The 15,390-nt window shown below is 34.2% G+C and overlaps 3 protein-coding genes across 3 annotated transcripts; all 3 read right to left on the bottom strand.

Annotated features, from left to right (window-relative positions):
• Nucleotides 1-2,398: 2,398 nt before the first annotated feature.
• LOC119980664 (probable aspartic protease At2g35615) lies at nt 2,399-3,391 on the bottom strand. The gene has a single exon (XM_038823464.1). It carries the CDS (start codon nt 3,389-3,391, stop codon nt 2,399-2,401), a length of 993 nt encoding a protein of 330 aa, XP_038679392.1.
• Nucleotides 3,392-7,754: 4,363 nt separating this feature from the next.
• LOC119980663 (probable aspartic protease At2g35615) lies at nt 7,755-9,005 on the bottom strand. Its single transcript, XM_038823462.1, has one exon. It carries the CDS (start codon nt 9,003-9,005, stop codon nt 7,755-7,757), a length of 1,251 nt encoding a protein of 416 aa, XP_038679390.1.
• Nucleotides 9,006-13,646: 4,641 nt separating this feature from the next.
• On the bottom strand, nt 13,647-14,945 carry LOC119980662 (aspartic proteinase CDR1-like). The gene has a single exon (XM_038823461.1). It carries the CDS (start codon nt 14,943-14,945, stop codon nt 13,647-13,649), a length of 1,299 nt encoding a protein of 432 aa, XP_038679389.1.
• Between the last annotated feature and the right edge of the window lie 445 nt (nt 14,946-15,390).

The raw sequence follows: 15,390 nt of genomic DNA, 5'->3' as shown, positions 1-15,390 counted from the left end.
TTTTGGGTTTTTATTCAACTTGAGCAAGTTGAAAGTTGCAGATGATGAGAGTTGGAAGCATTTATGTGCTACACTTGAAAATTTTTTGAAACATGGGGATGATTATGATATTGACGCACTTGAATTATTTTCAGAATTGCAGTTGTTGAGAAAATCATTGCCGGAGAGGTTAACAAGACCAATTGAAGTGTTGGAGTATATTAAAAATTTGCGTCTTGCTTTTCCTAATGCTTGGATAGCTTATAGGATAATATTGACTGTACCAGTTACAGTAGCTGCTGTAGAAAGAAGTTTCTCCAAGCTGAAGTTAATAAAAAACTATCTCTGATCAACTATGTCACAAGATAGATTGAACGGTTTGGCCATATTGTCTATTGAGAAAAAAATGGCAGCTAAACTTGATCACAACGATTTAATTGACAATTTTGCACACCAAAAGGCTAGAAGAGTATTAATCCGTTCTTCTTAGATTTAGTTTAGCGTTATTTGGTTTCATTTGATGTAATAAATTTATAAGTTTGAGTTGCTTAATTTATTGGATATTGGTGATAATTTATGTGTATTCAAGAACTAATTATATTGTATTTTGGATTTATTAGATATGTTGGATTTCAGATTTATAAAAAAAAATTTATTTTGAGGGATGAGGGCCCCATTTTCTTAACTTGTCTAGGGCCTCCAAAATGCTAGAGACGGCCCTGCGTGGCATTGTCGGATCTCCACGTGACAATTTTAATCTAATCCGCTAGTGATGATGCATATTTTTTAAAAAATAAAAATAAAATTTTATTATGACATGGCAAAAAATAAAATTATAAAGCTAAATTAAAAAACAAATGCCATATAAAATTTTTTCTTGCTTTTTTTTTCATTAAATTTGATAAAAACTCACTTTATACATGTTTAAGACCCAACCGGTTCACTGAAATACAGCCGGTCGTCCGACTCAAATCAAGTTGGTCCGATCTAAGCGGGACAACCCGGTTAAAACAAAATAACTTTTTTTTAAAAACAACATTTTGGTTAGGCCGGTTTACCAGGCATGTGAAGAATTATAAGGCAGCAATGGTTCAAGTGAAGTTAGAAACGAGCTGATAAAAGAGGCCCAATTTGAAGAAGAGATAAACCCAAATGGGGGTTCATATGCAGCGTTGGCCCATAAAGATAAACCCAATCATTTATGAGAAATGGGAGAAAATAGTCAATTTGGGCATCGAAAGATAGTGCTTTTCAACTCAACCACCAAATTTTAAAATTTCTCAACTCACTCACTCATTCGGTTTTTTCTTATAATAGGTCACCCATTTACCAGAAAGTGACATGGTGGCAGTCGGAGTGTCACGTGGCATTGCCGGAGCTCCACTTGACAATTTTAACCTAGACTGCTACTAAAGACGTGTATTTTTTAAAAAAATAAAAAGAAGAAGAAAATTTTAATTATGACATGGCAAAAAAATAAAATTATAAAACTAAATTAAAAAAACACATGTCATACAACAAATGGAAAAAAATGATAAAATGTAAAGGGTTAAGTACGGATTTAACCCCTGTACTTTATATTTTGGGTCAATTAAGCTCTTGAACTTTTTTTTTTTGGTTAAACAAGCCCTTCGACTTACCAGAATGGTACATGTTAACCCTTCTGTCAAATGCCCATTAAAAATGCGGATTTAACAGTTAAGTATAATTTTTCATTTTTTCATTTTTTCATTTTTGACACAACGTACATGTGCCATTAGTTGTTATTTTCATCTGCGTCACTTACAGTCATTAAGATGTTATAGATTACTAAAAGGTGAGTTAAATACGATTCCTAAAAATGATTTACTACTGTTGTTACTACGAAATTATTTTTATTTTTCCAACTTAACTAAGGTGTTGTTTGGTATCACTCTTATTTTAGCTTTTAGTTTTGGTTTTCAAAAAGTAGAAAAAAAAATAGTGTTTGTTTGTATTTATGAACCCTCTATTTGGGCTTATCGATCTCTTCTTCAAATTGGGCCTCTTCTATCAGGCTTTTCTAGGTTCTACCTTGACTTGAAGTCTTGAGCCATTGCCGCCTTAATGCCTTATGAACACTTATAATTCTTAATGGGCCTGGTGAAAATTGTTGTTCGAGCCCAGGTTGCAACAATCAAAACAATCTATTAATATGATGAATGTCCCTTACAAAAACCTATTGAAACAACTCTTGATATGATCACTAAAAATGCATTGAGACACATGCTAGCTAGTATTAAAAGGCTATATCACCGACAACTTTAGGTAATAGAGGAACCAGAAATTAAACTTATTTATCTTATTAATCACGGGAATTAGATGAAGAAAGAGGCATGTATTATATACTAGTACCTCATGTTATTCATAGTATGTATTTAGAAAAGAGAACCAAAACCCATTAATATGCAGCTTTGAAGCAATCAAGTGGAGCAAAAGTGATGGATTTGCTTGACAGGTCAAATATCATCTGACGGTCTACTTGTGCCTTGTTCCCCAAAACAGAAACTCCTTCTCTTACTGGGACTATTGTCAAACACTTGTAGTCATCGATTTTCTGAAACATTGTTGTAGGATTCACATGAAAGTCTCCATTGGATAGGAATGGGTGAGAAAAATGAAACACAACTATGGGACTCTTGAGCTCGACGGGTTCACTTTTGAGGAAGCAAGTGCCGTATTCCGAATACTGGATTGAGGTTATGTTGCCAAGTGGTTCTGTAAACTTGGCAATGAATTCGTTGTAAATATGTGAAGCCAGCGATGTCAAGGATGGTTGAATATCGACTATCATATTATGTTTTTTATTTGGTGTATTTATTTTTTCACCGTTAATGCTAATGGCTTTAAGGTTGAGGTGGTAGCTGGGATTAGGAGGAGAGTAGTCAAATTTAACTGTATATTCTTTCTGGTCTTTGTTGTAGAGTTGTAAGTCCGATCCAAATTTAATCTTACTACGACGAAGAGATGACTTATGAACCAAGCAGTAGGAGAATTTCTCACCAACTTTTTTTCCGAGTTGAGAAACCAATGAAAATGACCCTTGTCCAAGACCAGCAACACCTTGAACACCATCTTTAAAATCCCCTTCATGTAGTTCATCGCATCCAAACACTATATTAGAGAAGATTTTTTCTCTTCTATCATGAGATTGCAAGTAGAAGCTCTCAATGCCCAACAATCCTGAAGAGACTTTCTTGTATCCATAACGATACTTATATTGGCACACATTTGATTTCTCACGCTGAGTGCCTTGTAGATCTTTGCACACTTGTGAGCCAAACAGAATATCAACATAGGTTTCTGACAATTTTGGATCATAAAGTGATCGATGTTGACTCTCACAGTTGGAAGAACAAGAGCCACATCGTATCCAGGTAAGGCCACTTGACATGCTTGGGACAACAAGTTTTTATTTTGGTTTAACATGTCGTTCCTTTGGCGTACCTATATAAATATTCATGAGATAGTCCCCGATAGTTAAATCGGACTCTACATATTTTGCATCCCTTAACATAGACGAATTGAAACGATTGAGGCGATTGAGCGAACGGATAAAAGCTTCTTTGGAACGCTCTAATTCGGTTTTAGATTGGTCATAAAACGGAGATAGTTTTGAATCATGATGAATGAGATCGAAGCTAAAAGATTTCGTTTTCGCTTTTGTTGGATGGAAAAAAAACGTATTGAGCAAAAGGAGACTCAATATGAAAATCAAGTGATGCATCTTTGAAGTAAATGGAAGGTAGTAGGAGGACAGAAAAATACGTTTCGTAATTTGTGTTATTTTCGTATGCATATATATAGGGGAGAAGTTATTATCTCCTACAATTTCTTACACAATACAATATACATGTAAAAAACATTAAGGATGGTTGTATAATTTATACAGCCTAGATATTGTCATTTAAACTACTGAAGTAATCGGAAAGTTTAGCGGTTTTAACTCTCTTGTGCTTATGTTATTTAATCAAATGACAACTAAAATAAACGTATATACTACATTATGTTCTCTTTCGTTCTTTTTTTATTTATTTTTTTGGCAAATAAGCAGGATGAAATATTCGAACTTGAATACCACCAACGAGTGTATGTTTTAAAATTTAATCACATCGGCTGAGGGGTTGTTCACTATCTTATCTTTTGTGCTTGTAATCCTTATAAAATAATGACAACCTCTCCGAGTATATACTTTAAAATTTATCCACTTCTACTGAAGGGTTGTTCGTTATCTTATCTTTTGTGCTTGTCATCCTCGTAAAATAATGACAACCTCTCCTACAACATGGTTTCCTAGGTATCATAGCTCTGTCTTTTTTTGCTGAAGTGCCTTGAAATTTGAGTCATCAAATCACTAAAATTAAAACAGGGAAAAGAATATTACACTTAGAAGTTGGAACTGACAACATCACCTAACCCAAAGCATTAACCCTAACAATAATGACAACCGATACATTGTTCTGAGTTAAAGTATAGAATGGATTATGAATGCAATAAGAAATTATATAGTTAAGCATTTAAAATTAATGTTTTGTAATATTACTTTGAGATTAGTGTCATATATAGTGAGGCAGCTGAATTTAACAAGAAATTCAACATCTTCTGTCATCAACTGCCTTAGAAGAAAACAAAGAAAACTGGGGTTAGAAAATTTTTAAAACCACACCCAACCCAACCTAATACTAAGAGTGTGTTTGGATTGAGAGATTTGAGTGGAAGAGAAGAGATGAGAAATGGTTAGAAAAATGTTAAACCCAACCAAACATTTAGAGTGTATTTGGATTGAGGATTTTGAGGGGAATTGAAGAGATGATAAAGGGTTAGAAAAATTTTAAACCCAACCGAACGTTTAATTGCCTTTAGAAATATTCACATATACTCAAAAGTAAATAATTAGAATACGTACTTATTGCCTCTAGAATGTGTTTATTATTAAATTTAATAATTTAATTATAATACCCTACTTTAAATAAAATAATAGAATATTTGAATATTATATAATTCATTGAAGCTCTAAACCTTAATGATAATAAGGAAAAAAAGATATAGTAATTAACTCAGTTACAAAGTTTTAAAATTTCTCAACTTGCTCACGCACTGTTTATTTATTTATTTTTACTCATGGCAAGTCACCCGTTCACCGGAAAGTGACATGTGGTAGTTGGAATGTCACGTGGCATTGTCGGATCTCCACGGGACAATTTTAATCTAATCCGCTAGTGATGATGCATATTTTTTAAAAAATAAAAATAAAAATAAAATTTTAATTATGACTTGGCAAAAAAATAAAATTATAAAACTAAATTAAAAAATAAATGCCATACAAAATTTTTTCTTGCTTTTTTTTTCATTAAATTTGATAAAAACTCACTTTATACATGTTGAAGACCCGACCGATTCATTGAAATACAGCCGGTCGTCCGACTCGAATCATGTTGGTCCGATCGAAGCGGGCCAACCCAGTTAAAACAAAATAATAGTTTTTTAAAAACAACATTTTGGTTAGGCCGGTTTACCAGGCCTGTGAAGAATTATAAGGCAGCTATGGTTCAAGTGAAGTTAGAAATGACCTGATAAAAGAGGCCCAATTTGAAGAAGAGATAAACCTAAATGAGGGTTCATATGCAGCGTTCGCCCATAAAGATAAACCCAATCATTTATGAGAAATGGGAGAAAATAGTATTTTGGTTTTCATTCCCATATTGTCCCCATTATTTTGGTGTTATCCCCATATTTCCAATAAAAAAGTCATTCTCTCTTCACCACTCTCTTCCTCTTCTTTCACGACATCTCCTCCTCCTTCTTTCTCTTCTTCTCTCTCTTCACCTCCCTCTTTCTCTTCTTTCCCGGCCCAACTGGATTGACGATCACCCAATAGATCGGCTTCAAAGGCAACTAATCGCAACGACGGACAAATCTCGAAAACCACAACCAAATCCTCCACTGTATCCATTCTTTTAACCATCACTTCTCGACGGAAAAACCATAACTTTGACCTAGCTCTTTTCATATCCTCCTGTGACGTGCACCGCCGCATGCGGCCTTGCCGCCAATGACGGCTATGAGATTGGTCCACCACAGCCGATGAGTCGATGACGGCGATGAGATTCGCGAGGAGATTTGCATTTATCAGTACAGGAGAATAAGCTTCCATTAATTTTAAAATAAATTTAAAACAAATGGTAATAAGTTATTAATTTATAAATAAATTTATTAATAAAAATAAATAAATTAATCTTAATTCTTAAGATATGTAAGATTGGAATATTGTTAATGTTTATTATTTTTCTTTATTTTGCATATTATTTGTATTTTAAATAAAACATTTATTTGCTTAAAAGTTAAACGCATAATACCTCGATAAGTAATTTGTCACATAATATTATAAGTAAAAATTGAACCAAACACTATCAACCATTCAGTTGAACCAAACACATTCAGATAACATATTTACTATTAAAATTGTCCAATATTTCTACGACCACCATATTTGATAACACATATGTTATTGTCAATATGCTTTACCAAACTAGGCATAGAAAAACCCTCACCTAATCAACTCACAAGTCAATCTAGACGGTGGAACCCCGAAAGCAAAACCCAGCCCAACCAAACAAGCCCTAAAGAAAAGACCAATAACCTCCACTGAAGACCCACATAACCCCATCCGCGACCCAACAACTTACAGCTCCGTTCTGTCCAAGAATCAAAACAGCCCATAAGGTAGGAAATCAAAACCCCACTCATAACCTGGCCCAAAGTCCATGAAGAGAATGTAGCCAAACTCCATCCAGAGAATGTAACCCAAAAACGCCAACTGACCCAGGCAGTCCAAAATGCAACCCATAAGCTAGCACACCTACTGATAAAGCAACATAACATTCTAGTTCCTTTTTATTTCATCAAACGTTGGTTTGATCTCTTTTGTTATTTTCGTCTCCGTCACTTAAAGTCATTAAGATGTGATAGATTACCAAAATGTGTGTTAAATACGATTCCTAAAATGATTTACTGTTGTTGTTACTACGAAATTATTTTTATTTTTCCAACCTAATTAAGGTGTTGTTTGGTATCACTCTTATTTTTAGTTTTTAGTTTTGGTTTTCAAAAGGTAAGGAAAAAAAAAGTGTTTATTTGTATTTATGAACCCTCTATTTGGGCTTATCTCTTCTTCAAATTGGGCCTCTTCTATCAGGCCTTTCTAGTTTCTACCTCGACTTGAAGTCTTGAGTCCTTGCTGCCTTAGTGCCTTATGAACCCTTATAATTCTTAATGGGCCTGGTGAAAGTTGTTGTTCGAGCCCAGGTTGCAACAGTCAAAACAATAGATTAACAAAAATATTAGGGATTCCAGTAAAAAAACATTTTAGTTATCCCAGTAGTGGATCTTGTCCATTGATTGATGTAATTGTAGGGGCTCATAAAACCTGATGATTGAACTAGAGAGTGACACATCCACTATTGGGATGACTGAGATGTTTTTTACTGTGATCCCTATCACTTCTCATATATTAATATGATGAATGTCGCTTACAAAAACCTATTGAAACAACTCTTGATATGATCACTAAAAATGCATTGAGACACGTGCTAGTATTAAAAGGCTATATCACCGACAACTTTATGTAATAGAGGAACCAGAAATTAAACTTATTTATTTTATTAATCACGGGAATTAGATAAAGAAAGAGGCATGTATTATATACTAGTACCTCATATTATTCATAGTATGTATTTAGAAAAGAGAACCAAAACCCATTAAAATGAAACTTTGATGCAATCAAGTGGAGCAAAAGTGATGGATTTGCTTGACACGTCAAATATCATCTGACGGTCTATTTGTGCTTTGTTCCCCAAAACAGAAACTCCTTCTATTGGGACTATTGTCAAACACATGTATTCAATGATTTCCCGAAACATTGTTGTAGGATTCACAAGAAAGTCTCCATCGGATAGGAATGGGTGAGAAAAATGAAACACAACCCTGGGACTCTTGATGCCGACGAGGTCAAGTTTTTGGAAGCAAGTGCCGTATTTCGGATGCTGGATTGAGGTTATGTCGCCAAGTTGTTCTTTAAACTTGGCAATGAATGCATTGTATATAATTGGAGGCAATGATGTCAAGGATGTCTGAATATCGACTATCATATCATGTTTCTTGTTTGGTGTCTTTATTTTCTCACCGTTAATGCTAATGGCTTCAAGGTTGAGGTGGTAGCTGGGATCAGGAGGAGAGTACTCGAATTTAACTTTATATTCTTTCTCGTCTTGGTTGTAGAGTTGTAAGTTCGATCCAAATTTAATCTTACTACGACTACTAGATGACTTCTTAACCAAGCAATAGGAGAATTTCTTACCAACTTTTTTTGCCACTTGAGAAACTAGTGAAAATGGCCCTTGTCCAAGACCAACAACACCTTGAACATCGACTTTAAAATCCCCTTGATGTGCTTCATCGCATCCAAACACTATATCAGAGAAGTTTTTCTCTCTGTATTCGGGAGATCTCAAGTAGAATGTCTCAGTGCCCAACACTCCAGAGGAGACTTCCTTGTAGCCATAACGATATTCATATTGGCACAGATTTGATTCAACATGCTTAGTACCTTGTAGATCTATGCACACTTTTGAGTCAAACGGAATACCGTGATAGGTTTCTGACGATTTTGGATCATAAAGTGATTGATGTTGATTCTCACAGTTGGAAGAACAAGGGTCACATCGTATCCAGGTAAGGCCACTTGACATGCTTGGGATAACAAGTCTTGTTATTGGTGCAACATGTCGTTCGTTTGGCTTACCTATATAAATATTCATGAGATAGTCACCGATAGTTAAATCGGATTCTACGTATTTTGCATCAATCAACAAAGACGAATTGAAGTGATTGAGGTGATTGAGGGAACGGATAAAAGCTTCTATCGAACGCTCTGACTCAGTTTTAGATCGATCATAAAATGGAGATAGTTTTGAATCATGATGAATAAGATCAAAGCTAAAAGAATTCATTTTTGCCTCCATTGGATATAAAAGGAATGCATTGAGCAAAAAGAGACTCAATATGAAAATCAAGTGATGCATCTTTTGAAGTAAATGGATGGCAGAAGGAGGAAAAGAAGAAGAAGATATTTTGTAATTTGTGTTATTTTCATATGCATATATATAGGGAAGAAGTCGTCATGTCCAACAATTTCAAGAACATAAGACACATGCAAAAAACATTAAGAGGACGGTCATATTATTTAAAAAGCCTATGTATTGTCATTTAAACTATTGAAGTCATCGGAAGGAGTTTTAACTCTCTTGTGATTAGCTATTGAATCATGGTACAACTCATTATCTTATCTTTTGTGCTTGTCATCCTTGTAAAGTATGGTTTCCTAGGGTTTCATAGTTCGTCTTTTTTGCTAAAATGCCTTGAAATTTGAGTCATCAATCACGAAAATTAAAGCATCAAAAGAATATTACATTTAGAAACCCAAACCATTAACCTTAACAACATTTTCAATATGTTTTTCTTGTATCCATACCAATTGGATTGAAGGTTTTTTTTCTTCTTCCATTTATGGTCTTTGTTGAGGTAGTATTCAACATTTATTCTTCAGATAGGCTATACCCCTTGAATAAACATGCTATAACTTTCATAAGAAAAGCCACTAGTAAATGTTTAAATTTGGTCTATGAAGTTGGATCCAACACCTAAGACTAATTTAACATTTATTTCTATCAATATTTAAGGGGAAAAAGCTCACTAGCTAGTAAATTTATTTTTCTAAAAATATATCTATTAATATTATTATAAAATTTTTTTAAGGGGGCGGCCGCCCACCCTCGGTGGTGGATGACTCCGCCCCTGAGAAAACGGGTGGAGGTTTTGAACTTAGATACCTCAATGTCGAGTATATGCCTTAACAATCTTATCTTTTGTGCTTGTCATCATTATAAAATCATGCCAACTACTCCTAGAACATGGTTTCCTAGGTTTCATATAGCTGGTCATTTTTTTGCTAAAGTGCCTTGAAATTTGAGTTGCCAATCACTAAAATTAAAACATGGAAAGAAAATTACAGTTAGAAGTTAGTACTGACAACATCACCTAACCCAAACCATTTACCTTAACAATAATGACAACCAATACATGTTCTGAGTTTATACAATAGATTATGAAATGCAATAAGAAATTATATCGTTAAGCATTTAACAATAATGAGACCTTGTTTACATTGCGAGCTGTCGATTAGGAGTAAACAGGCTGCTTTGTATTATTGCAACTTTTAGTTAACGCTAACGGCTTCAAGGGTCGGGTGGTTGTGGGGATGAGGAGGATAGTGCTGAACTTTAACTTTATATTCTCTCGCATGGTCGAAGATTGTTATATCTGATCCGAATTTAATCTTACTAGGAATATCTAATGACGTAATGCGGAAGATAGAACATTTGAATTCGTTCACGACGAAATCAAGAAACTTGGAATCCATCAAGAACAATTGAGAAAACCTCAAGGAATTTTATTAATAAAACTGAATGTATTGAATTGTATCAATTACAAATGTTTATGAAACTATTTATAGACTGACAAAACAATCAAACTCTAATTGGACTCCTAATTAAACTAGAATTGGAAAATTGGAAACATAAAACGTACAGGAAAGCTAATTAACTCCGTTGGACTACAAAACGACATATTTTTTATCTCCTTCCAATTCTAAACTTTATGTCTTCAAAATCAGTCATCGGAAACATATTATAATATGGAAACACACAAGGGAATCAAAAGTTATGGACGGTCAAAGTTGGAAAATGAATCTTTAATCCCCAAAAACAGCAACTTCAATTCTGATTTCGATTTGGATTCCTTCGAACATGTTCCAACTTCTCAAAGAACTCTTCTGTGGACCGGTCTATGTCATCTAATGACTCCTCAACCAAGCAGTACGAGAATTTCTTACCAATTGTTTGTCCCAATTGAGAAAACAATGAAAATGGCCCTTTGTCCAAGACCAACAACACCTTGAACACCATCTTTCAAATCCCCTTGATGTACTTCATCACATCCAAACACTATATCAGAGAAGCTTTTATCATTATATTTGGAAGATTTCAAGATGAAGGTCTCAGTGCCCAACACTTCAAAGAAGGATTTATTGTTGCCATAATAACGATACTCATATTGACACACATTTGATTCCCCATGCTGAGTACCTCGTAGATCTTCGCACACTTTTGAGTTGACTGGAATGTCAGTATAAGTATCTGATAATTTTGGATCATAAAGTGATTGATGTTGATTCTAACAATTCGAAGAACAAATATTTTGCATCAATCAACGTAGATGAATTGATGTGTTTTAGGCGATTGAGGGAACAAATAAAAGTTTCTTTCAAATGCTTCGACTCAGTTATAAATTGGTTATAAAATGGAGATGATTTTGAATCATGGTGAATAAGATCGAAGTTAAACGAAGTTTTTTTAATTTGCTTCTATTACATACATAATGGATGCATTAAAATAATGTGTTTATAATAAAAACAATTCTTGGTTAGGCCGGTTTACCAGGCCCATGAAGAATTATAGGGGTCCATAAGGCAGCAATGGTCAATAGAAAGGCCTGATAGAAGAGGCCCAATTTGAAGAATAGATGAGCCAAAATAGAGGGTTCATAAGCAGCTGTTGGCCCACAAAGATAAAACCCAATGGTTTATGGGAAATGGTTATTGAATTTGGACCAAGTCAAAGTGGTCGTTGCAATGAACGGTTGTTAACAGTTGTTGGCAGTAATGCTTGAGAAAGTAATTAAGAAGATTCCAGATGGATAGAAAACAGAAGGAACATCAGTTCTTCCTCTGCCTGGTAATATGTAGTGGTCATCAGCTGCTAAATCTTTAACCAAAACCTAATTTTTCTCAAGAAACTTTCAAGTTTCAATCATCTTTTCTCTCTCTTAAACTATAAGGTCTTTAAAAATTATGTGACAAGTGTAATTTTTGAGTGTGTTCTTATTCTGACATGCGTCCCTTCTGAGTAGATTGTGGAGAAAATTTAATCAAAAATAATACGTGTTTATTATGAATAATTTAATGTATATGTCCTTTCGAGTAAGGAACACGTGAACAACAAGTTGTTGACTGAGATGGTGAATATGACCATGATAATTCTAACACAAACAGGCGGTTATAGGTTCAATTCTTATGGATGTTTTATTATCACAATTTATGATACGAGCTCTTGCTCAGCCCAACGAGTGCAATTACCACCTTACATTCTCTCCTTATCGGGTCTCAGCCCAGGTCTCAAATTGTCCTTGACAGTTGAGGGGTCTTCCATCTAGCCTAGAGTTTACGAACCAATTGTCCGGTAGACAACTGGGTAGGTTTCACGTTACCAAGAAAAAATAAAGTAAGGAACACACTGATATTATGTGTGTGTTTTATGTGTTTATATGGTGGATAGCTCTACAATACATCAATAATTATACAGTTCAAAATTCTAGATCTAGCGGTGAAATTAAATGTCACATCACTAATTAATTATTTTTATTTAAATAATGTCCGGACATTCTCTCTCCTCGCATATGTTTTATTTGACTTATTTAAAAAAGTCGATGACTTGGCATCATATGTGAAACCTTGTTTGTAAGATACAAAAGAATCACTTGTGAAACATAATTGGAAGATTGAAGCATTGTTTACATTAATGCAAGTTGTTGATTAGGTGTAAACAGGCTTGCTTTGTATTATTATAACTTTTAGTTATTTGGGTGTTACAAAGACAAACATGGACAAACTACAGCTTACATAAAAGGGTCTATGAGAAAACCAAAATGAGGGTTTTTTTTATTATTATTATCAGAATTTAACTTATCATTGAACTCAAGTAGAAAGTGGCTGCAAGTTATGTCATTAACACAAGACATATAATCCATATATGGCAGATTAATCAATGTTTTGAAGAGAGACGTGGAAAAAGAAGGAAGAAAAAAAATAATTTTCCTTCTAAAATTCCGCAGCTGCGAAAAGGGATATGAATTATTGTTTAGACAACTTTGGTTTGTCAAGTTAATTAGTTGAGGAGGGATTCTTTTAATTAAAAAAAAATTGAGTTATATCAATTATGTTAGATGCTTTGCAGACTTATCTCACAAATAGAACATTCTAAATATTTTAAAAGTTATATATATAAAGGCTCGGACGATGATGATGTCAAATAAAAAAAAAAGAGTGAATACATAATTTTAAAAGTTTAAGAGTAATATATAAAAAAAGAATCACATGTGAGACAGAATTTGCAAGATTGGAAGCCTTGTTTACATTGCAATTAGCTGTTGATTAGGTGTAAACAGGCTTGCTTTGTATTCTTACAACTTTTAGTTATTTGGGTATTACAAGACAAACCACTACTTACACAAAAGGGTTTATGAGAAAACCCAAATGAGGGTATTTAAAAGGCTTAAAATTCTTCAAATCTTGTTTCATGACTGTTCTTGTAAACCTATAAATATAGAGCTATATCATATCACCAACAAGGTTAGGCAACAGAGCAAAATTTATTTATTTCATTAATCACTGGAATTAGATAAACAAAGAGGCATAGCATACTAGTACCTCATATTATTCATAGCATATATATATTTCGAAAAGAGAAACAAAATCATCAAATTGAAGCTTTGAGGCAATCAAGAGGAGCAAAAGTGAGCAAATTGCTTGACAGGTCAAATATCATCTGAACGTCTACTTGTGCCTGGTTCCCCAAAATAGAAACTCCATCTCTTGGGACTATTGTCAAACAAATATACGCACCAACTGTATGAAACATTGTTTTAGGGTTCACACGAAAGTCTCCATTGGATACGGGTTTGGGGGAAAAATGAAAAACAATTTCGGGATGTTTGGCATCGAAGATTTCACGTTGGAGGAAGCAGGTGCCGTAGCCCGGAAGTTCGATTGAGGTTACGTTGCCAACTTGTTTCTTAAACATGGCAATGAGTGCATTGTATATATTTGGAGGCAACGATGTCAAGGATGTCTGAATATCGACTATCATATCCTGTTTCTTATTTAGTGTCTTTATTTTCTCACCGTTAAAACTAATGGCTTCAAGGTTGAGGTGGTAGCTAGGATGAGAAGGAAAGTGCTGAACTTTAACTTTATGTTCTATCTCGCGATCGTAGAGTGTTAAATCCGGTCCGAATTTAATCTTACTAGGCCTTTTCATTGACTTCTCAACCAAGCAATAGGAGAATTTCTTATGAAATCCTTTACCCAATTGAGAAACCAGTGAAATTTTTCCTTGTCCAAGACCAACAATACCTTGAACACTATTTTCCAAATCCCCTTCATGTCCTTCATCACATCCAAACATTATATTAGAAAAGCTTTTAAATGTCTTGTTGGCATTTTGCATGTAGAAGGTCTCAGTGCCCAGCACGCCAGAGAAGGATTTACCATTGCCATAATTATGCTCATATCGACACACATTTGATTCCCCACGCTTAGTACCTTGTAGATATTTGCACATTTCTGAGTCAAATGGAACATCTTGATAAGTAGCTGAAGATTTTGGATCATAAAGTGATTGATGTTGATTCTCACAGTTGGAAGAACAAGGGCCACATCGTATCCAGGTTAGGATACTTGTCATGCTTGGGATAACAAGTCGTTTATCTTCATCACTTATATAGATGTTCATGAGATAGTCACCGATACTTAAATCGGACTCTACATATTTTGCATCAATTGACATAGACGAATTGAAGTGATTGAGGCGATTGAGGGAACGGATGAGAGCTTCTTTCGAACGCTCTGACTCAGTTTTAGATTGGTTATAAAATGGAGATGATTTTGAATCATGATGAATAAGATCGAAGCTAAAAGAATTTTTTTTTGCTTCTATTGGATACAAAATGGATGAACTGATCAAAAGGAGATTCAATATGAAAATCAAGTGATGCATCGTTGAAGCAAATGGATGGAAGGTTGAAAGAGGAAAGAACAAGATGTTTTGTGACTTGTCTCATTTCATATACCTATATATAGGGGAAGAAGTCATTATCTCCAACAACAAAAATACAAGCTACATGTAAAAAATATTAAGGACGGTTGTATAATTTAAAAAGCCTAGATATTGTCATTTAAGAAGTCATCGATAAGGTTAGGAGTTTAACTCTCTTGTGCTCATGTTATTGAATAAAATTTTCGAAATGACAATGAAAATGAAGGTATATACTATATTGTCTTATTTTTGTGCCCGTCTTTTTCGTTAAAGAGCATTGAAATTTGAGTCATCAAATCACTAAAATTAAAACTTGGAAAGAAAATTACACTTAGAACTCATAACATCGCCTAACCCTAACGATTAATCCCAACACTAATGAGACAACCAAGACATGTTAATTGAT

This window comes from Tripterygium wilfordii, chromosome 16 (genome assembly GCF_013401445.1).
Source record: "Tripterygium wilfordii isolate XIE 37 chromosome 16, ASM1340144v1, whole genome shotgun sequence".
Lineage (NCBI taxonomy): Eukaryota > Viridiplantae > Streptophyta > Magnoliopsida > Celastrales > Celastraceae > Tripterygium > Tripterygium wilfordii.
The sequence above is the reverse complement of the archived record's forward strand: the minus strand, read 5'-3'. Positions and strand labels throughout refer to the sequence as shown.

Coding starts and splice junctions, on each gene's coding strand:
- LOC119980663 (XM_038823462.1), bottom strand. CDS start 9,005: ATGAATTCTTTTAGCTTTGATCTTATTCATCATGATTCAAAACTATCT.
- LOC119980662 (XM_038823461.1), bottom strand. CDS start 14,945: ATGCATCACTTGATTTTCATATTGAATCTCCTTTTGATCAGTTCATCC.
- LOC119980664 (XM_038823464.1), bottom strand. CDS start 3,391: ATGTCAAGTGGCCTTACCTGGATACGATGTGGCTCTTGTTCTTCCAAC.